Source organism: Muntiacus reevesi, chromosome 2, assembly GCF_963930625.1.
Source record: "Muntiacus reevesi chromosome 2, mMunRee1.1, whole genome shotgun sequence".
Classification (NCBI taxonomy): domain Eukaryota; kingdom Metazoa; phylum Chordata; class Mammalia; order Artiodactyla; family Cervidae; genus Muntiacus; species Muntiacus reevesi.
In genome coordinates, this window is record NC_089250.1 from 159,147,244 (window position 1) to 159,170,467 (window position 23,224).

At 47.0% G+C, this 23,224-nt stretch overlaps 1 protein-coding gene across 1 annotated transcript in view; it reads left to right on the forward strand.

Moving 5' to 3' along the window:
- Positions 1 to 23,224, forward strand: part of SLC18A2 (solute carrier family 18 member A2) — a 38,791-nt gene that overhangs the window by 12,374 nt on the left and 3,193 nt on the right. Inside the window, exons 5-15 of the mRNA XM_065923407.1 lie at positions 13 to 96; positions 383 to 475; positions 1,392 to 1,481; positions 1,591 to 1,634; positions 1,704 to 1,764; positions 5,264 to 5,359; positions 16,704 to 16,782; positions 16,950 to 17,001; positions 17,876 to 17,939; positions 19,779 to 19,898; positions 20,041 to 20,174. Coding sequence (XP_065779479.1) covers positions 13 to 96; positions 383 to 475; positions 1,392 to 1,481; positions 1,591 to 1,634; positions 1,704 to 1,764; positions 5,264 to 5,359; positions 16,704 to 16,782; positions 16,950 to 17,001; positions 17,876 to 17,939; positions 19,779 to 19,898; positions 20,041 to 20,174 — 917 coding nt within the window. The remainder of the gene's footprint in view (positions 1 to 12; positions 97 to 382; positions 476 to 1,391; positions 1,482 to 1,590; positions 1,635 to 1,703; positions 1,765 to 5,263; positions 5,360 to 16,703; positions 16,783 to 16,949; positions 17,002 to 17,875; positions 17,940 to 19,778; positions 19,899 to 20,040; positions 20,175 to 23,224) is intronic.

The following is a 23,224-nucleotide window of genomic DNA, read 5'->3' on the forward strand; positions in this document are numbered from 1 at the left end:
CTCTCTCTGCAGTGTTCGCATTCTCCCGCAGCTACGCCTTCCTGCTGATCGCCAGGTCCCTGCAGGGCATCGGCTCCTCCTGCTCGTCCGTAGCTGGTAGGTGTGGAACCAAGTCCGTGCCCCAGGGGCTTTGGTCTGTGGGAGGACCATGGGCACTGCCTTGGCTGGCGACCCTTTACAGAATGAGCTGGAATAATTCAGGCAATTAGGGTATCGGTGGTGGTGGGCGGTGGGTTTTTGGATGTTGCTTGACCTTATGTTTTGTTGGTCTGGCAGGTGTGGGAAGACCACAGTCTGGGCTGGTGGTGGGCGGGGTTGTGAGTCATGAAGATAATTCTGTTGCTTCCAGAGCTTGGCTGTCACCGTTTCTTTCCCTGATTAGGGATGGGCATGCTGGCCAGCGTGTACACAGATGATGAGGAGAGAGGCAACGCCATGGGGATTGCCCTGGGAGGCCTGGCCATGGGGGTCCTAGGTGGGTGAGGGCCACAGTAGGGGGAAGGGTCTGTCCTGTGTTGGACAATGAGCCCCTTTTCACTCTACTGCCCTCTGTTTCCTCCCTGCTTTCATGGAGTCTTTGAAAAATGGGACGTGTCCTGACCTGGGCAGTTCTGGGCTCCCCAGTCCCCTCTCCCCGATCCAGATGAAAACGAGTCTTGAACAGGATGCCCTGCCAAGGTCCCTGCCCTAGAACATTCTCTGAGTTTCCATCCCACCCGAGGACCTTCCCTCTTTCTGAGCCTGCCTCCCCGACTTGCCCTGGCTGAGCTCCCAGGCCAGGAACAGGCACCTTCCCTGACAGATCCAGGTCATCTGCCTCCTCTGTACCTTCCTGCCCTTCGTCTGGGAGCCCACCGTCCCTCCCTGTCTGCTGCTTTGGAAGGACCCTGAAGTTCTCCCTGGTCCATTTTCCTCTGCATGTCTGTGCCTGGGCCTTATTTCCCTCTAACCTTTACTTGGGGGGTTTCCCTCATAGGCTCTTGCCCATGTCTCAGGTGTAAAACCACTTAGAGGAGTCGCCAGGGTGGTTTAACACTCCTGAACAGAACATAGGGTGGTCCTTTCACATACTGTCTGGAACCAAGTAGGGGGGGTTCCCAGGAGATGTTTGCAGTAAAGAATCTGCCTGCCGATGCAGGAGATGCAGGAGAGGAGGCTTTGCTGTCTGGGTCGGGAAGATCCCCTGGAGTAGGAAATGGCAACCCACTCTAGTATTCTTGGCTGGGAAATCCCATGGACAGAGGATCCTGGTGAGCTACAGTCCATGGGGTCGCAAAGAGTCGGACATGACTGAGCACGCGTACAGGGAGAAGCACAAAACAGAGGGTTCTGGACGTGGGGTGGTCGGCAGTCCCGGGCCTGGTACCAGCCCCGCTCCGTCTTCCTCGCAGTGGGCCCCCCCTTTGGGAGTGTGCTATATGAGTTTGTGGGGAAGACAGCTCCGTTCCTGGTCTTGGCTGCCCTGGTGCTCTTGGATGGAGGTGAGTGAGTGAGTCCCCTGGGACCCCTGGCCGTGATCTCGGGGACCTCGGGCTCAGCATCCTTGTGGGCAGGTGCTCGGGGCCACGCCTCTTCTTTTTCCTCCCGTAGCCATTCAGCTCTTTGTGCTCCAGCCGTCCCGGGTGCAGCCAGAGGTGAGCAGCAGGGCCAGGTGGGCGCTGTGGTGGCCGCGCGGCCTCTTCTAACCCCTGTTTTCCCGACAGAGCCAGAAGGGGACGCCGCTCACCACTCTGCTGAGGGACCCGTACATCCTCATCGCTGCAGGTGGGGCTTCCCCAGCACCCCGGCTCTTCCCTGCCAAGCAGGTGGGGGCGGGTGGCGAGGATCAGTGTTGGTTTTGCTGCTGGAAACATTGGGCTGTAGAAAAACATAAAAGGCACAAAGAGGTCACACGTCAGAAGAAATGTTTTTCTTCTGTTGTTGATTTCTGACGCAGCCAAGTTCCTTTGTTGTTTTGCATTTGGGGCAAAGCTGTCTGCGTCACAGAGATGCCCTCCACGCAGGATGTTTGGGCCAAGCTTGTTCTCTGTGTTTGTGTCAGCGGGCATCGCTGTTTGGCCTCGAGCTTCCGGCATGGGTCCGTGGGCTCCCTACAGGCATCTTAGGTGGGTGGTCTGATTCACCTTGGCACCTGTGAATGGAGGCCGACAACAGGGCACTGGAGGGTGAAGGGGCACGCCCTTTCTGCAGAGGGTATCCTGTGCGGCGGCCAGAAGACATCCTTTGTGTTCTTAGCAGAGATGGGCTCAGAAGATGCCCCGGAGTGCTGTGACTCTTGCAGGGGATAATGGGCTGTATCCATCCAAGTGACCCTCCTCCTAGGACCATCCCTGTGACCCAGGCCTGGGACTGCCTCGTGAGGGACCAGCCTTATGTGGCCTGGGCCTGGACACAGGGTCAGCAGCAGCCCTTGGGGTCAGGAGACCTGTGCAGTGTGGGTTCCCTCCCATTAGGGTTAGGTGTCTCTAAGCAGGGGTCACAGACAGGGCCTCAGGGAGCCTGGGCGAGCCAAGGCACACCCTGCCTGAGGCCATTCAGATTCAGCCATTTTCAAAACCTCAGGCTGTTTTTTATTTTATTTTTTTAATATTTTAAATTTTTTATTGGCATATAGTTGCTTTATAGTGTTGTATTAGTTTTTGCTGTGTAACGAAGCAGATCAGTTAAATGTGTGTGTGTGTATATGTGTGTGTATATATATATATATATTTCAGTTCAGTTCAGTCGCTCAGTCGTGTCCGACTCTTTGCGACCCCATGAACCGCAGCACACCAGGCCTACCTGTCCATCAGCAACTCCCGGAGTTTACGCAAACTCATGTCCATTGAGTCGGTGATGCCATCCAGCCATCTCATCCTCTGCCGTCCCCTTCTCCTCCTGCCCCCAATCCCTCCCAGCATCAGGGTCTTTTCCAATGAGTCAACTCTTCGCACAAGGTGGCCAAAGTATTGGAATTTCAGCTTCAGCATCAGTCCCTCCAGTGAACACCCAGGACTGATCTCCTTTAGGATGGACTGGTTAGACCTCCTTGCTGTCCAAGGGACTCTCAAGAGTCTTCTCCAACACCACAGTTCAAAAGCATAAATTTTTCAGTGCCCAGCTTTCTTCACAGTCCAACTCTCGCATCCATACATGACCACTGGAAAAATCATAGCTATATATATATATATATATATATATAGCCTTATGTGTATATATATCCCTCCTTTTTTGAGGCAAGGTTGGCAACCCACTCCAGTATTCTTGCCTGGAGAATCCCCATGGAGAAAGGAGCCTGGTGGGCTACAGTGCATGGGGTCACCAAAATTCAAACGTGACTGGGCGACTAAGCACATCCTTCCTTTTTTGGATTTTCTTGCCATCTAGGTCATCACAGAGCATTGAGTAGAGTTCCCTGTGGTATACAGTAGGTTCTCCTTAGTTATCTATTTTATATATAGTATCAATAGTGTGTATACATCCTTGTGGAATCTGAAAAAGTTGGTGCAGAGGATCTTATTTACAAAGCAGAAATAGACGTATTCTCTACAGACATAGAGAATGACCGTTTTGTTACGCAGGGGGAGAGGAGCGGGTGGGATGAATTGCAAGACTGGGGTTGACCTGTATACCCAGGCTGGTTTTGTTACGCCATCTGCCGCTGGGTTTGGTTCAGGCGGCACGCATGTGACCCTGGTCTGGACCTTCTCTGTCATACCTGTTGACCAAAGGGTGGTAAGCCTAGAGTGGTGACCGCCTCCTGGCGGGGGCCTTCTGGGTGCCCCCTGCAGGACACAGGGAACATTCCAGAGCTGGGATTCCCCTGGAGCCCTGGATGTCCGAGCTGGGGGTGAGGACATGTGTGGTGAGAGGTGGGGGCCCAGAGACGCCACCCTGTACCTTGGGGCAGACGTGGGCAGGGGTTGCTGCCTGTGACCTTCCTGCCCCTGCCTCTCTCTGACCTGCTCTGACCTGTCTTGTTCCTACGCGACACCCACCCACCACGGAGGAAGTACAGAGACCCAGCCAGCACTCAATGGCAGGCCATCGCAGGTCCAGGCAGCCTGGCCAGGGGGAGGGGTTAGTTGCAAGCCTGGTGTGTCTCATTTGTTAGTTTATGGAGGTGACTGAGTGATGACACAGGAGAGGTCAATACCGCTGAAGGAAGATTTTGTTAGTTGCATTTCCTAAGAAAAGGGAGCATGCCACACTGCTCAGGGCCACATGGTTTGGTCAGGAGGCAGAAAGGGGCTGGGGAAAGCCCAGGCCAGACTCTAGGGGCTTCTATGTGAATATTAGGGCAGGGTAAGCAGCTTAGGGTTGGCTAGTTTCAGTAATCCCAGTTTGGGTGCTCTCCCCAGTTCCCTGGGTGAATTTAGAGTGGGGAGGGGATACTGGTGTCATGGGTCAGAGTTAAGAAAGAGAGAGCTCAGAATATGGGCCCTGGATTACAGGGGAGACATGAACAACCCTGGTTTGTTAGTTTGGCCCTATAGTTAATGTCAAATAGACATACAGAATCTAAGGAAACACAAAATAGGTGAGTGAAGGTAGTCTAGCCATTTCAATATCATTTTTACGTTCTGTCTTTAAGTTTACAAATAATGAAAAAAAATCTTTCTTCATCTGTAAGTACCTTAATTATGGTTGCACGATGTTCTTTGAATCTGAAGTCTAGAAAATTAGAGGATTCACAGTGCACAGCATAGGAAGCTTTCAGAATAATAGGGACAGCAGTGTATGTGTGTGTTTTCCTCAAAGGTTCTGCATTTACAAAGGGTTCTGGTTAACACAGTAATGATGGGTATTTACCCTATAGGTATAGTTGTTTTAAAAGGAAAATTCCTCACCAGCATATTTGCACTGAGTGCGCTGGAATTTCAAGCAACCAGGGGCATCCTTAGAAATATCTGTGTGATTGCACAAAGTGTAAGAGCCTCAGGTTGCCTGAGTCTGTGTGTGATCAGTCTGAGCTGCTGAGTGGCCTCAAGGATATTACTTCCCTAATAAATTGGGAAAGTTTAAACCTGGTGATCTCTAAGCCTTTCTCCAGTTCCAAACTTTATGACTATGAGATGCTAGTTGTCTTAAGTAATAGTAATACTTAAAAGAAACAACCCTTCCCACTATCCCCTTGATCTATTATTCTTACAAAAGTAGAAGTTCTGGGTATCTGAGCTGATTGTTCTGGCTGTGGGCACATGGGATTTAGCTGTGTTTGGGAATGGTAGGGGACACTGGGGACCCCAAACAGAAGGACACTAACCCTCTTCCTCCCTTAAAGGGTCCATCTGCTTCGCAAACATGGGGATTGCCATGTTGGAGCCAGCCCTGCCCATCTGGATGATGGAGACCATGTGTTCCCACAAGTGGCAGCTGGGTAAGACTGGGCCGGGCACTTCTGATTCTAGAACTGTTGTCCCCAGGGGAGTTCTCATTATTGTAGCCCTGGTGAGCTGCTGGTGGCAGGATGATAAAGCGATTGTTTCTGTTTGACACTTAAGGGGATCAGTGCTTAGGTTAGCAATGAGCTTTGGGGTTTCTTTCAACTCCAGTTTTTGCATCATGCCTGATAGAGGTGCAGTTAATATAAAGAGCAGAAATGAGAGAGAAAAAATGCATTCAGTATTTCCTCATGTTTCTGAAGCTGAACTATTGTATTAAATATATGTGGACAGCAATCAAATTTATGGAAAAGAGAATAACAAGAAACTTAGTTTTATTTTTCAAGAGGGCTTCCCTAGTGGCTCGGTGGTAAAGAATCCACTTGCAGTGCAGGAGATGCAAGTTGGTCCCTGGGTCGGGAAGATCCTCTGGAGAAGGAAATGGCAACCCACTCTTGTAATCTTGCCTGGGAAATCCCATGGACAGAGGAGCCTGGCGGGCTATAGTCCATGGGGCTGCTAAAGAGTCAGACACAACTTAGCAACTAAACAGTTTTTTTAAAAATTGAAGTATCGTTGATTTACCTTTTTTTGTTAGTTTTCGATGTACAGCACAGTGATCCAGTTATACATGCATGCGTGCTTAGTCACTCAGTCATGTTTGAGTCGTCGTGACTCTGCGAACTGTAGCCCACCAGGCTCCTCTGTCCTTAGAGTTTTCCAGGCAAATTTCCTCCTCCAGATCTTTCCGACCCAGGGATCAAACCTGAGTCTCTTGTGTCTCCTCTATTGGCAGACAGATTCCTTACCACTGTGCCTCCTAGGAAGGCCCAAGCATATATATACATATTCTTTTACATTATGGTTTATTACAGGATATTGAGTATAGTTCTCTGTGCTGTAGAGTAGGCCCTTGTTGTTTCTTTATTTTGTATGTAGTGATTTGTATCTGCTAATACCAAACTCCTAATTTATCCCTCCCCCACCTTCCCTGTTTGCTAACTATGTATTTTGTCTTCCATGTCTAAGTCTGTTTCTGTTTCCTAAATAAGTTCATTTGTGTCAAATTTTAGATTCCGCATGTAAGTGGTATCATATGCTATTTGTCTTTCTCTGTTTGAGTTACTTCCCTTAGTATGATAATCTCTAGGTCCATACATGTTTCTGGAATGGCATTATTTCATTCTTTTTATGGCTGAGTAGTATTCCATTTTATCTATATACTACATCATCTTTATCCATTACAAACTTAGTTTTTAAGAGGATGAATTTTTTAGAGTATTTTTTATTTATAGTGTAAATCATGCTTATTGGTGGCTTCTTTGGTAAGTTAGCTGTTAAAGAATTCGCCTGCAATGCAGGAATCCTGGGTTTGATCCCTGGATTGGGAAGATCCTCTGGAGAAGGGGACGGCTATCCAGTCCAGTATTCTGGTCTGGAGAATTCCATGGACTGTATAGCCCATGAACTCACAAAGAGTCAGACACGACTAAGAGACTTTCACTTTTGCTTTCATGCTTATTGCTCAAAACCAAAGTACAGGGAATGAGGAAGTAAAATTTTTTTAAAAATCTCATGTGCATCTTTCCCCTTCTCCCAGCCCAGGCCTCTGTGACAGTCACTGTTAACAATTCTGTGTCTTCTGGTTCTGTGCCATCTGTGTGAAATGCTTGAAAACCCAACCCATGTGAAATCTTTTCATTTACATAACTGTGTGACCTCTTGTTTTTTCATGTTTCTGTGTCAGAATGGGTAGATTTACTTTTCACAGTTAAATTTTAGTTTTTATCAAAATTACACATGTACATAATTTTTAAGTAAAATATTACACAAGTCATAGTGAAAAGACAGCAGTCTTATTTTTTTCCATTTATTTTTATTAGTTGGAGGCTAATTACTTTACAATATTGTAGTGGTTTTTGTCATACAATGACGTAAATCATCCATGGATTTACATGTATTCCCCATCCCGATCCCTCCTCCCACCTCCCTCTCTACCTGATCCCTCTGGGTCCTCCCAGTGCACCAGGCCGAGCACTTGTCTCATGCATCCAGTCTGGGCTGGTGATATGTTTCACCCTAGATAATATACATGTTTTGATGCTGTTCTCTCGAAACATCCCACCCTTGCCTTCTCCCACAGAGTCCAAAAGTCTATTCTGCACATCTGAAGACAGCAGTCTTTTCTGAATGCCTTCTCATCTCCAATCCCTTCCTCAAATTTTGTTCACCCTCAGCTCTTTTAGTTGTTTCTTCTGCTAATTCCTTCATGTCTCTCAAAAATGTGTACACCCTTATTTTTTGATTTTCCAATTTCTGACTTGTCCACCAGCTTCCTAATATAATAAATGAGGCTTTAATGCCATTATTGCTCTACCTGAGAATATCAAACAAACAACTCACGTGTTTTCTCATCCTCTGTTCTCCTAAACCAGTTCTATAATAGGTTTTGTTTACATTGGCTTTCAGTGTTGACATTACTATCACTGTGTAAATGTTGTTCAAAGATGAGCTGTATAGGGTTCTGTGATTATTTCCTTCGTGTGTGTGTGTAATCTAGTTCCCCAACCAGGGATTGAACCCAGGGCCCCTGCAGTGGAAGTGTGGAGTCTTAACTACTGGACTACTTGTAGTTTCTCTCTTTTTTACAAACTGCTTGTTTTTCCTAGAGGCAGTAATTGCTGTCTTTCCATTTCCTTAGATTCCAATGTAGCATTTATGAATATATCCCTCAAACTCTCCTGCAGAGATGAGAGACCCTCTAAATATAGCCAAGTGCATTCACAGACCTAACCTTTCTGTGTTTCTGCTTGTTTGTGGACATCTGTTCCACGTCATTCTGTTTTCCTGCTCCAGTCTAGACTTGCTCTCTAGGCCATCCTGAGACTTTTCTCTTCTAATATCTGGGCATCTTCTTTGCCTTTCTTCTGTTCCCTGTACCCTCCTCTCTTGCATTCATCTCTTTGGTTTATATTCTCATTATGCTGGAACACATCCTCCAGCAGCTTCCTGAGGGGGGAATGCATGGCAGGTAAAAGTTCTCTGGGATCCTGCATATCTGAAAGTGTCTTTATAGAGGAGGGCATGGCACCCCACTCCAGTGTTCTTGCCTGGAGAACCCCATGGACAGAGGAGCCTGGTGGGCTTCCGTCCATGGGGTTGCAAAGAGTCGGTCATGACTGAAGCAACTTAGCACACACACATGCATCCTTACCTCAGTTTTATCCTGAGTTTGATTGACTTAGTCTGTTTGGCTGTATAATCCTAGGTTGGAAGTGCTTTTCCTTCAGAATCTTTAAAAAAAAAAGTTTTTTTGATGCGCTGTGTGGCATGTGGGATCTTAGTTTCCCAACCAGGAATCAAACCCATGCTCCCTGCCTTGGGAGTATGGAGTCCCAGCCACTTGACCACCAGGGAAATCCTTCAGAGTTTTGAGGCCACTGGCCTGTTGTCTTCTGGCAGCCAGGGTCGCTGTTGAGGAGGCCATCTTCTGTAGGAGCTTGAAGGGTCTTCTGTTTGTCTCTAGGTTTTGAGCATCCACGATGCTGACTGACAGGAGTCTTGTTTTCCTCCACTCTGCTGGGCATTAGCGTGGTCAGCCTCCTCACTTAGGAAACCCCTTTTTTCAGTTCTGGGAGACCTTTTTATATTATTTCTTTAATCCTACCCCTCTTCCATTTTCTCTCTGCTCTTTTCTGGTGCTCTGGTTGGTCAGATGTTGGACCCTTCACTTTATACTTTAATTTCTTATCTTGCCTTTCCTGTTTCCAAGGATTTCTTCATCTTCACCCTCTAAACTCTATTGAGTTTTTATAACTGGTGTCATATGTCATACCTCTGAAGAGTCCTTTCGTATTTTCTCTGAGTGGTTTTGTGTATGTGTTGGGAGGGTGGTGATGGGGTTGTTGAAAGAGTATCCTCTTACTATTTAGTAGGAAAACTCTGTCCACCTCCTGTTTCAGCCTCCTGTGTCATTATCTGGGGTCTTTGAACCTCTTCAGTTCAGTTTCTCTCAAGAAACTGTCTCCTGCCAGGTGAATCACTGAGGACGGGGCGGATGAGGGGGCGGTTCAACCTATCTTAGAACAACCCTCTTTCTGGTTGACGGCCTGCGCTGTCAGCCTTACGTTCACAGCACCTGGAGCCTTCAGCTCCTGAACTTCCTGGCTTCTGAGGCACAAAGGTCTCACTGCCTCTACCCACTCTGTGTGCGGGTGGAAGGTTCCAGAGCTCTCTGCCATGTCCCTCACTTCTCTCCCTCTGGTTGATCCTCCCTCTCACTGCATTTTCTTTTTCATTTTTGTTTCTCCTTGAGCAGAGAGGGGAGGGTCTATAGTTTTCTTTTATTCCTTTACTAAAATTTAAGTGGAATTTAGAAAACGCTGTAGATTCAGTCTGCCCTGTTTAACTGGATCTGGCTTCCCAGATGGCTCAGTGGTAAAGAATCTGCCTGTAATGCAGGAGATGCATGTTCAATCCCTGGGTCAGGAAGATCTCCTGGAGAAGGAAATGGCAACCCCCTCCAGTGTTCTTGCCAAGAGAATTCCATGGACAGAGGAGCCTGCTGGGCTGCTGTCCAGGGGGGGTCACAAAAGAGTCAGAAATGACTCGGCAACTAAACAACATCATTCCTTTTTAAAATTTAAATATTTATTTATTTATTTGGCTGAGCAGGATCTTTAGTTGTGGTGTGCGAACACTTAGTTGCTACATGTGGAATCTGGATCCTTGACCAGCGATCGAACCTGGGCCCCCTGCATTGGGAGTGCGTCATCTTAGCCGCTGAACCACCAGGGACGTCCCCATCATTCCTACTAGTGATTTCCTTCTGTTCTGTGTTATGATTATACCATACATTTTCCACTTGTCCTTAGCTGAACATTTGGTTTCATTCCAGTTTTTGCCATTAGAATCCACACTGCAGTGAAATAGCCTTTCCATGTATTCCTACTCAAGTTTGAAAGTACCTATGTCTATAGGGCAAATTCCTAAACTTAAATTGTGTTTTGATATTTGGTGGCCTTGCCCTAAAACAGGTGTTATCAGCCTTTCCCCATTGAGTGTATGTGAGAAAGGGGGTCTCATATTGATTTATTTCTGCTTTGTGAGTGAAATTGAGCAACCTTTTCATATGTTTATTATTCATATGTATTCCCTTTACTGTGAATTTCTAATTAATATCCTTTGCCCATTTTTTCTATTGTTTCATCCTTTTTAAAAAAGTTGTGTTCTTTGTATGTTCAGATATTAATCTTTATCAGATGTTTTGCAAATATGGCCCTTTGTTGTCTGTCTTTTGACTTAATAGGTGTTCTTAGGTTTTTTTGTTTTTCTTTCTTTTTCTTTTTGCCACTTGGAACATTTAAAATGCCCTGAGTCAGATTTAGCAGGCTTCTCCATCATTTCAAAGTCAGGTTCAGGAAGGCCTTTCCTATGTCAAGATTATTGTTTCGCTGAGTTTCCTTCAATAAATGTATGAGTTGCTTTTTTTTTTTTTTTTGCATTTAACTCTTGGTTTTACAGAGAATTCATTTTGCTGTATAAGAGTGCGACAAGGACCTGGTGTTACTGTTTTCTTTATAGCCAGCCAGCCCTACAGCCAGGCGCCCCTGGAGTCCATCTGATATTTCCCATGTCCCACTTGCTGGAAATGACCATATGTTCTCGAGTCTGTTTCTGGATTTCTCTCTTGTGTTCCATTTGTCTGCCTGTATCCCCTTGTGAATACCTTACTATTTAATTACTGTAGCCTGATAATCTTGTTTAATATCTGAAAGACTAGTCCTTGCACGTACACATTTCTTTGAGAATTTATCAACTGTCCTTCCTGGAGATTTAGTTTCTTCTCACAGTTCTTTCACATTACATACTGACATCTTCAGATGGAGACTCTCAGTTTTGAACAAGCCTACATTTTTAGAGTCCCCCAACCTTTTCTGGTAGCTCAGTTGGTAAAGAATCTGCCTGCAATGCGGGAGACCTGGTTTGATCCCTGGGTCAGGAAGATCCCCTGGAGGAGGGCAGGGCAACCCACTCCAGTATTCTGGCCTGGAGAATCCCCATGGACAGAGGAGCCTGGCGGGCTGCAGTCCATGGGGTCGTAAAGAGGCGGACAGGACTGAGTGACTGAGCATAGCCCAGCACTACCTTCCTCAGGTGAGCTTGCATGCTCCTTGCAGAGGCGTCTTCACCAACGCTGCTCTCTGGTTGGGGCTGGTCCCTCATCTTCCAGACTTATTCCAGTTGGCCTGGCCTGGGGACTGGTCCTTTGGGGGTCTGCACTGAATTTCTGTGTTCTTTCATTAAAAAAAAAAAAAATCCTTCATTAAAAAGCCCCAAATGGCTGGAAGCTGGGCTGGATGTGGAGGGACTGCTAAAGGGTGTGAGATTTCTTTTGGGGGTGATGAAAGCATTCTGAAATTAAATCGTAATGCTGGTTTCACAGCCCAGTGGATATGATAAAAAACCAGTGAACTGTGTACTTCAAAAGGGTACACAGAGTTGTCTGGTCTGTGGATTATGCCACAAAACAAAACCAAAACCAAACGCTCAACAACAGGAGTCATTCAGTGAAGGAGGAAAGATTCTGGGAGCTCAACTAAGGCCAGTTCTCAGCAGAAATCTCACTTTGAACTTCCTGGCTATGGAGATGGCAAAGGAACTGTGGAAGCTCCCCAGGGTCCTAAGGCGAGCTCAGCGCTTCTCAGGAGGCGTGGACTTCTGTCCTTAAGTTAGTGAACAGTGGTTTTGCAAAGGATGAGACGTGCTTCGTCTCAGTGCTGATACCTGCGGATGACGCCATGGGGGGTGTTTTTCTCGGGCTCTTTCCCTCTGGCCTGTGCTGACTGGGGCCTCCAGGTGTCCTCAGGCGTTGCCCTGTGTGTTGGCGAGGCGCGTGGCTGTGAATGGAGCTACGTGCTAGCTTTGCACGTGCTCCTGGGCAGAGATGCTGCTCTGGTGTTTCTGTTTTCTCCAATTAACTGACTTATCGCTCTAATTGACCGTGTCCTGGCCATACGCAGGGCTCTTCAGCGGCTTGGCCCTCTTCCTCTCCAGACACGTAAACATCATCAAGTCTTTCATGTCAGCCAGGGACCCAGGCCATCCGGGTTAGATAGCCGGACACAGCCTGCTTAGATTTCATCAGGAAGGACCTCTTTCAGGGCTTATCTCTCCAGCCAGATGGTCCCCCAGCCCCATACCTTTCCACCAGTGACCTGGCTCCTTCCTTGCCTCAGAGCTAGACTTGTGTTTCCTTCAGAGAATCAGATTTCTGTTCCCATTTGCAGTGTCATCTCCAGTGTGGGGGAAAATCTCCCTCCATCCCCCACCATGTGGGCCCTTGGCACCTTGCTGCCCACCTCTCCCGAGCCCCTTGGGCACCCCCAGCCAGGTGAGGAGCCCCCACGCTGAGCCTGTCCCCGAGGTGAGGAGCCGCTGCCAGGAGGCCACACTGCTCTTTCCCGGAGGCCTGGCAGCTCTGCCCCTCCTGGTCTAGGGTCTCGTGAGGTGGGGGTTGAAGCCCGCTGCTCTTGGCTCTGGAATGTGAACCAGGGCTGGTGGGTGGAGATGACGGGAGGGCTTAGGGCTTGGTGTCAGGATGCCTGCCCGGTCCTAGGAGGTGCCCTGAAAGGCTGTCTGGAAAAGTAGTAGGTTGCCAGCCCCGGGTCTGGCAGAGATGGATGACTCCCTGTTGGAACACTGGAGCAGTTCCTCCGTGAGGCCCACTGAGGTCTCTTTGAGTTCCGAGAGGTGGGTTCCGTCGATGGTGTAGGCAGTGGAGGTCCCAGAAGGAAGAGGATGCAGAGGCTGTGTCAGAACATGAATCGGGAGCTCGGAGCCTGAGGTCCAAAGAACATGTGGCCCTGTCCACACCTTGGAGGGAGAAGGGGGGCTTCTGGGCTCCTAAACATGTACCCTGCCTGTTTCCCCATGGGGCAGGCTGCCGGACCAGTGGGGGCGCCTTCAAGGGACGGCCTTCAGCTCTGTTAAGTGAATGTCCTGGCTCTGGGTCTTTGCTCTAAATGGTCAGGTGGTTCGGGCACCTCCTGTGTGCCGCCGTGGAGCAAGGCTGCAGGGAGACAGATGAAGTGGTCCCTGCCCACAGAAGCTTACCGCAGTGTGGGGAAGGTCAGCGTGCCAGGGTGAATGGTGGGTCAGGTGGGGTGAGTGTGGAGTGACAGGGCACAGGGGTCGGGCTGGGAGGGCAGGTGCCAAGCCCTTGGTGCTCACTTGGCCACGTGATCTTCAAAGCCTCTCTGTGAGGTGTGTGCAGTGGGAGCTGTTGCCATCTCTCTGTCTCGAGGTTCAAGTGACCCATTCAAGCCTCAGCTGGTAAATTCCCAGCTGAAATGAACACCTTGTTGCCTGCCTCCTAATTCCATGCTTCTGACTAGAGAATCATGAAGTTGGTGTTTGCCGTCTGAGAGTATCGCTGACCCTTGAACAACTGGGGGGTTAGAAGCACTGACCCTCCACACGGTTGGAAATTCGCTATAATTTATAGTTGCCTTGGTGTCTGTGGTTCCACATGTGTGGATTCACCCAACCGTGGGGCGTGTAGAACTGTAGGATTTACTACTGGAAAAAATCTACATGCAAATGATCTGAGCAGTTCAAACTCATATTGTTCAAGGGTCAGCTCTATTTGCCGGAAAATAACGTGTGCCGGCTCCCAGGATACGCCTGTGTGCTCAGTATCCCAGCTGGTTTGCTCAGGAAGATGTAGCTCATCTGGGGCATTCCATGAGCTTGTTTGCATCCCTGCTTTGAAGTTTCAGCTTCAGAGATGCTTCCCATGTTTCACCTGGGGAGTCAGGAGTCACCAGCAAGCCATTCTGGCCAGATGCTGTACCAACCACTTTCTCCAACCTCCGCTCGGGTTCTGGGCCAAATTCAGCCTAGAAGTACATTTTGCTTGGCTGGCACAGGTGTTGGCATGAGGTTTATGTTTTTAAAATATGAATTGCCAACGTGTAAAAATCAGGAGACTTCATGTAAGAATCTGGAGTTCCAACTTTTCTAGAAAAACCAGGCCGTCTCATTTGGGACTTCAGTCCCCCAGGGCAGCCATTGTCTGGGCAGAATGGCAGCTGCATCCTTAGGTGGGTCTGGGGCCTCCCCCTCTGTTTTCCTTTTGTTTCTCTGATGCTGAAGCTGAATGCCAGCAGCTCTTTATCACAGTACCCATGCTGCTGCTTTTCTGATAGTTTGCGTGCTTCATTCATTAATGCCTCCCTGACACTCATCCTCAGACAAAGACCCTCATGATTTCTTACATCTCCAGACTAATTTAGCTCTCTGCTATGCCCCTTCCAGGGTCAGGTTTAAACACTGGCTGCTTTGGGGAGCTTTGCAGCTGCAGACTCTGGTTCCCAGAGCCCGGCGCTGGCACCTGTGTGCGTCCCCAGCTCAGCCATGTCGTAGTTCAGTTGTCCTCTGATCCTCTGAAGAGGCTCTCATGGTGACCAGGACCACGTTGTGGCCATTGTCTTTGCCGCAGCCCAGCCCTCATGAGCTGTTGGTGATGTTTGCTGTGTCCTGTCACCCCAGCAATTATGTGGCCACTGTATGTTGCTAAGTGTGATGGAAATGGTTTCCTGGAACGCGAAATGAGATCGCATTTAATTGTTATTTTCCAGATTATCAAATCTAGAATGATCTGGTTTTAGATTTAACTCCCGTAAGCAATCACTTATTGAAGTCCCTTCTGTTCCGGGAAGCTCGGCCTTTCTGGAGGGTTTTTTTTTTTAATTAATTTTTATTGAATCACAGTTTCTTTACAATGTTGTTTTACTTTCTACTTACAGCATAGTGCAGTCTGCTGTGTGTTTACATATACCCCCTCTTTGATTCCCTTCAATACTGTGTATCTGAGAGTTTGATGGCTTGTGTTAGTTAGTGCCTGTGGGGGAGCAGTGGAAGCCAGTGTGTCTTTGGAGAGGTAAGATCACACTTGCTGCTCGTGTGCTGGTGAGCTGCTTGGGCCTTTGGAGTGAGTGGGGACCTGCTGACCGTCTGGTATCCCTCTGCATATCTAATTTCTGCAGTCAGATGATTGGGAACAAAGCAACGTTTACCACTTGTGGGCCAGGCTTAGGAACCAACCTGGTATTTCTGGATTTCAAGGGAAAACACCAGAAGTGTTAAAACTTTGAAAAGCCATCTTTGGAAAAGAGATTGTCCTATTGCCCTAAAGATGGATGGAGACCAGATGGAACTGATGTGGACAAATGCCCTGGCCACCAAGCGTGGGCTGGCTTGAGTAGGCTTTCCTATTCCAGGCAGAGGTACATTCAAGGCAACCATTGCCCTCGTCAGCTGTGAACTTAGCTTGGGGCTTGCAAAGTTCCTCTCCTGGGAAACCATGAAACTGTCAGTCACATAGGATTTGGCCACAAAAAAATGACCACATACTTATTTACTTATTTATCTGGCATGCACAGATGTCCATAAGGTAATTGAAAGCAGCTTGGGGCTTCCCTAGTGGCTCGGTGGTAGAGAATCCGCCTGCCATTTTAGGAGACACAGGTTTGATCCCTGGTTCGATCCCTGGAGGATCCCACCGGCCATGGGACCACTCAGCCCGTGTGCCCTAGACCCCATGGCCCCCAACAAGAGAAGCCGCTGCAAGGAAGAGGAGCCCCACTCGCTGCAACTAGGGAAAAGCCTGACCAGCAATGAAGACCCAGCACAGCCAAAAATAAATAAATAAGTCTTAAAAAAAAAGATGGATATAGAACCGTAGGTATAATACTAATTTTTTTTTTTAAAGACACAAAACTCCTGTGCTTACGCATTTATTTATGTACATAGAACTTGCCAGGGAAAACTGTGGGACTATCTGAGTGATAGAACATGGGAGAATTTTAATGTTTTTTTCTTTATGCTCATCTCAGTGTTCCTGACTTTTGTCAGTGCCTGTGTCTTTGTTCCTCTGCACAAATACGAAGGGAGGAACCTGGGAGCAGATCACCAGCACTGCTCACTGCCTGTGTGGGGCGGCAGCCGGCAGGTCCACAGCCGGGAGCAGTCCCCGTCACCGCCCCCTCCCCTGGTAAAGCCCGCCACCAGGCAGAGGTGGGGGCGAGATGAAGCCCACGATAGAGGGAGGGGTCTCATTTCTGGAGTGTCGTGGCGGCTGGCGGCTTCGTGTGGACGGATGAGCCGTGTGGGGTCCAGACTAGCTCCGTCAGACACCGGATATTAGCTGCTTGGGTGCAGGTCGCAGGACTTCATTTCCTCAGCTTTCATCACAAGCGTGGTGCCTCACCATTATTAGTTTTTCTCACACGTGACTGATATCTGTACTGATAAGGTGTCCCTTTCATAAATTTACAGGCGTGGCTTTCTTGCCAGCTAGCGTCTCTTATCTCATTGGAACCAATGTCTTCGGGATCCTCGCACACAAAATGGGGAGGTAAGATGAAATGAAACAACTCAACACTCACTCTGTTATGGTGACGTGCTTACTTCAAAAAACCCCAAGTGTTTCTACCGTCACTATTTTGATTCTGTTTTGATTTCCACTGAAAACCTAGATGGGGGGAGAATCGTTTCTTAATGTGCTTTTTTGTGTTTTGACAGATGGCTTTGTGCTCTTCTAGGAATGATAATTGTCGGAATGAGCATTTTATGTGTGAGTAAAAGATAACATTTGAAAAAAAAAAGAAAAGATGACATTTGGCAGGTGGAAATAACCTGTAAATGAAACTTTTGCTTTGGGCAAGAATCACCAACAAATATGGCAGTTTGAAGTTTGTTGACACTTAGTTTTATTAATCTTCCCTTTTCTTCTCATTTTTTATCATGTTAAAAACTGCGGACAAGATTCTCCAAAGGGTTTATCTTTATTTTATGTCAGTGGGAAATTATTTAGAATGTTACATTGTTTTTATTTCACCTTGTTCCCCCTCCCTGTGCATCTAAAACATTGCAGTATCTTGAACACTTTAGGGCAACCAGCCAGAAACAATAGCAAGATGTTTTTCTAGAGTAAAACATCTTCTACCAAAGGCTAGTATCTACCCCAAATGAGACCTTCTGGTTTTTTCAAAAATGGAGTATGGGCACTTCCCTGGTGCTCCAGTGGCTGACTCTGCCCTCCCAGTGCAGTGGGCCTGGGTTTGATCCCTCGTCAGGGAACTAGATCCCGTATGCTGCAACTAAGCGTTCGAATGCTGCAGCTAAAGATCCCGCATGCTGCAACTAAGACCCAGTGCAGCCAAATAAATAAAAATAACTATTAAAAAAAATGGAGTATAGAGTAGGCTGAACTTTCACATCTGGAAGTGAACTAGCTTTTCATGGTGGTCACAAAACCCATTTCAACTCTATTAAATAAAGATTTGGAGGGTCCTCTTTTGCCCAAACCCCATCTTGCCCCCTCCTCCTACTTCCTCCATGAGGGGACACACATACCAGGCCAGAGAAAACCTCTCTTTAAGACTTCCTATGATAATTCAGAGTTGAATAGCATGTTCTTTTGGCATAACATGTATTTCCTCTTACAGATTCCTCTTGCAAAAAACATCTATGGACTCATAGCTCCTAACTTCGGAGTTGGTTTTGCAATTGGTAAGTCACTGGAGCCTCGTGCCTAAATTTAAAACTTTGTTTTCCCAGTACCAAGAAAGAGTTCCTCAACTTCCCCGGCAGTCCAGTGGTTAGGACTCTGCACTCTTACAGCAAGGGCTTGGGTTCAATTCCTGGTTGGGGAACTAAGGTCCTGCATGCTGCACTGTGTGGCAAAAACAAAACAACAACAAAAAAAGAGCCCTTACTTGGGCACACTTATAGTTACTCAATAATAAAATTTCTAGAAGCTTGACAGGAGACTGTGGCAGCTTAGCTCATGTACAGTTTGTAGATTGTCCACAGATACTGGCTTTCATGAACTAGTCATTTATTTCCCGAAAACCAGTATTGTAAAAGCCTGATATTTACAGAAGCAATACGACACTCCACTGCTGAGCCTGGGCAAACAGAACTGCTTACTCAGAACCCATCTGTTTGGGCTCATATCTGTGCACAGACTTTCTCATATGAGGCTGGGGGACAAAGGCTTCACATGTAGTTTTCAACAAGGTTTGGTACAGAAAAGGTTACTGATGCATTGATGACCACGGGAATTTTCACAAGCAAAGGGGACAAGTCTTTGTAGCAGTGTGAGGCACAGTAAGTAATATGTTAGGAAAAATCTCGTTCATATTTTAGATAAATAGCACATGCTTGTTTCTCATTTATAATATACAGATTAATCATGATAAAGGTGAATCTGTCCAGGGTAAAGGCAGAAGTTGGATCTTTGGTACAGTAGCGAGGATGGAGCCTTTGCTGACCGCTTAGACCAGGCTAGGTTATCCCAGCTTATGTGCATACATACACATATACACATACACATACATATGTGTATACATACACACAGCTTCTCACAGCACCTTCATAGCATCACTCACAATCATAATTTATTTTTCAACTCTTTGCTCTGTTCGTTGTCCCAGCACCTTGCACATCTTAGGTGATCAGCACATACTAGGTGAAGGCAAGAAATCTCCCTTACCCTCCTGCCTCTGTGGGGGTGTGGGTGAGGGAGCTGACATTTGAATGCCCTGCCAGATGTGTTCACAGCCATCATCTCATTCAGCCAGTCATTATCATCTCCATTTTATCAATGGGGAGAGTGACGTTCAGAGAGATAAGGCACGATGATGCTCAGCCAGCCAGGGGTTTGGATTTAGAACTCCGAATACACGTGTCCTTTCTTTATGCTTCCTGTTCCCTGACTATTCTAGAGACTAGAGGTTCTAATACAGGTCTTGGCAGTGGTGATGGTTTTTGGTGTTTTAGCCAACTAAATGAGCAAACCTCTTTGGATTTTAGTTTCCTGAGTAGGGCCAGGCAGTCCCTCATACTCTTTCCTGTTCTGGTCCCTCCTGATTCTCTCTATGCTTTCCGACTTTAGCTCTCATAATTTAAGAGTGAGGCCAAGCTGTGGGTGGGGAGGAGGCAGGGTGAGGCATGTAGTGTACCCACTCTTTGAGGGCAGAGGACAACGTGGACCAGAAAATAGTGAATCAGGAAAGCAGCCACAGGAAGCAGGCTCAGGGTTCACACAGCCGGTAACCAGCATCCCTCTGGGTCTGCAGGATGGCAGGCGAGTCCCTAGAGGACTGCGTGCCGTCTCCCAGACAGTGGAGGACACGATGGGGCAAGGCACGGAACAGGCAAATGCTAGTCTGAGTTCCAGTCCCAGCCTCAGGCACCTTTGGTCTGTCTTCAGTGAAAGGTACGTTGTAGGGAGTCTGCCGTGAAGAATCTTGGCAGGGTTGTAAGGTTAGGACACAGTCATTGACATTCAGCCCACTGTTGGTTTCCATCAGTTTTCTGTAGACTGTGTTCCCTGACTGTCCACAGGTATGGTGGATTCATCAATGATGCCCATCATGGGCTACCTGGTCGACCTGCGGCACGTGTCCGTCTATGGGAGCGTGTATGCCATTGCCGATGTAGCGTTTTGTATGGGATATGCCATAGGTAAGGACACTGGGTTTCCAAAAGAACTTTTTTTTCTCAGTGCAAGACTAATAATGCCTACTGAGAATTATTTAAACCTTTGCATCTTTCTGCCTACAAGACATTTAGAGAGAGCTTTATCTAATTCTCTGTTTCCTGAAAGGTCCTTCCGCTGGTGGGGCTATCGCAAAGGCAATTGGATTTCCATGGCTCATGACAATTATCGGAATAATTGATATTCTTTTTGCTCCACTCTGCTTTTTTCTTCGAAGTCCACCTGCCAAGGAAGAAAAAATGGTAAGAAAAATTTTAGGTTGCAATTAAGTGTTTCTTGATCATTTTAGCATGGTCTTCTGGCTAGTGCCTTATTTCTACTCCTTTTGAACAGAACTCCCCAAATATAAACGGTAAGAGTTCCTTTTTAGCTTATACTGCATAGAGCAGATACTTCTTTGACTGTATCAAGCATTATGTTTATACATTTGAAGAGTGAAATAATTTTCATACCTAGATTATTGATCAATATAGCTCTTCTGTCAATCAAATATAAACATAGATTTATATTAACAATTAAACAATTTAACTTTCAAAGATTCTTGAACTCTTGACCATAACTTTTTTGCCTCCAGTGCTCACTCCTAAGATCAACCTTTTTTGGTCCTGTCTGCTTTTCTCTTAACCCTTACCATTTTCAGTAGTAGTGTCTTAGTCTTTATTGCATAAGAGTCTGGAGATGGTTTTAATGTAGGTAACAGACACTTATGGAAAAACATTGTTTTATGTACCTTTGGGCACATGTGAGCACATCTTTATAACGTTTAAGTTAACAATTTCATGACCAGAATCCTAACTATAAGCAAGATATAGTATTGAGTATAAAGTGTTCCCCTTTTGAACAAATTCAAACTTATCAATTCTAAATTTGAATTTTGAAATGCATCAGTCATTTTATCCTTTCCAATAAGTGTTCATACCTGGTAGTGCTGCTGCTGACTTTTTTAAAATATTCGATGCTGATGGACACGCATCTGGTTGAAAGAAGAGGGCCTTAGATTAAGAGTGAATGAGAGAAGCAAGGCCGGGGGAGGTGGTATTTTTGTGTTTAGTAATGGATATAGCTTCTTCCCTTGCGCTGTGCTCTTGGCAGGACATCAGAAGTTCTCCATGACATTTGAACTGTCATGGGTTTTAAGGCTTTGGCATTTCTTAATCGCCCCTTTCAAGACCTTCCCCAAAGAGTAGGTTTAAAGACAGACACAGACCCTGAAGTTGAGTTGTATGTAGTCTTTGTTTTGGGCATTTTGGGCATTTATTAATATGTTCAGTATATTTAAGAAGTGTATCCAGCACTGAGCACTGGTCTTGTGCCCTTTATTATATAGGATTTAAGTAGGTATCTTTGAATTACTCACACCCATCTGACTCTTCCTCTTTTGCTGACACCTCCCCAGCTCTGAACAACCTTCTCATCTCTCTCAGGGCACTTCCTGCTTTCCAGCCTGGTCATCTGAGTTCCCTGGCCACCTTTGTCTGACCCCGGCAGAGTACCTTGGCCCCCATCAGGGTCAGGACATTCTCTGTGCAATCCCAGAAAATAGCTCTTGTTCTGTTGCCACCGTGTCAATCTGATTAAGGCTGAATGAAGATTACTCCCAACCCTATTTGACCAAAAAAAGAAAAAATCACCTACAAATGATTCTGTCACCCAGGAGACTGTATAAAACCCAGGGGGTAGCGCAGGGCCCTGGAGCCGATCTGTCTCTCACGGGAAGACGATTTAGCCCTGACCTCACAGGGTGGTTTGAGGATTCAATGAAGGGGTCCCAGCGGAGTGTGACCCCCATATCCGCACACAGGAAATGCTCAATAAGCTCTCACTCGTTGCCACATAACCCCACCCTCCTTTCTTGTCTTCCCTAGCTCTGACGTACTCTGTCAGCCCGGCAGTCCCTCAGTCTCCTCCCCTTCTTCTCTCTGGGAGATGAGAACGCTCATAACCCAGCGCTGCCCACTGGGCTTCCCTTGCCGATCAGCAGACGTTAGTGGCCGCGGTGTTATCTGTTTGTCAGTAGCAGCTTTGAGGGCTTATCTGAGGTCTTGGAGGAAGTGGGTGAGGTCAGGGGACCAGTTCCCGCTCTGGGGTCCACACACGATGGGCAGAAAGCCTCTGTGCCTCTCCCCACATTCAAACCAAGACTTTAGTTCATTTAAAAAGAGAAGTGCTGAAGGAAATGGAAGAGACAATCCTGAAAGGCAAAGTGATAAGGAGGGCCAGGCTTCCAGGAGCTACTTCCACTGTAAAATGTCCCTTAATAAGTGCCTAGCAAGATGAATCATTGAAAACCAGAGAGAATGTGTGTCTCCCTGCCCATAATTGATGCCTGTAATTGAAGGCATCACGTCAGATCCATTTGAGGGGCTCGATGGTGACATCGGAAGGTGGCAGCCAACAGCCGCTGCCTACTCACTGTGCAGGCAGGAAGCAGCCGATGGCACCGAGTGATGGGAGGCAGCCAGGGCATGGGAGGAAGCCGTGCGAGCCGGGGCGGAGAAGCCATCGATTACCACCCACTTGAGAAGCTCCAATACCGCCAAGTGCCGGCATTCAGAATCAGCAGTTACCAGGCCCAGGGGACGGGAGAGCCAGAAGGCGTACAAACCTTAGCAAGTAATCCCTTCATTAGGAAGCCTTCTGATTAAGTGGTGTGTGGACTTAAGCTCGAAATGGAAAGTTCAAGTGCCGTTTGATGGTTCCCAAGTCATCCAATCATGAACCAGTTTGTGAGCTCCTGAGTGTTGCTTTCATTTGGTTTATTGGATTTCTGTGTTGTTTTTTTTTTTTGCTTTGTTTTAAATTAGTGTTATCAAAACAGGCAGAGAGAAAAGCCTCTTACTGTAGTCCCTCTGCAGGTATAAGAAACACCAGCTCTGTCATTTGAGGGAACTGCATTCCACTTATGAGATTGGTTGTAGCCTCTGGCTCTCAGAGTAGCCAGTGAGGAAACTGGGTTCTGGAATGGACTTTATTTTTTCAGGTTAAAATTTTTTTTAAAGATAGAGCACGTTTCTTAGGTCTCAATGGACATGAGTTTGAGCAAACTCCAGGAGATGGTGAAGGACAGGGAGCCTGGCGTGCTGCAGTCCATGGGGTTGCAAAGAATTGCGACTTAGCGACTAAACAACCACTTAGGTCTTACTCTTCAAGTTTCTAATTGTTGCTCAGACAGGAAAGTAGGCTATTTGAGGACTGTAGCTTGCTTTTACTGGCTGATCCTGATGCAAACCCATCACTTTATTAAAAAAAAAAGATAATGTGGTAAATAAGTCTTTTCTAGCACACAGGAGCC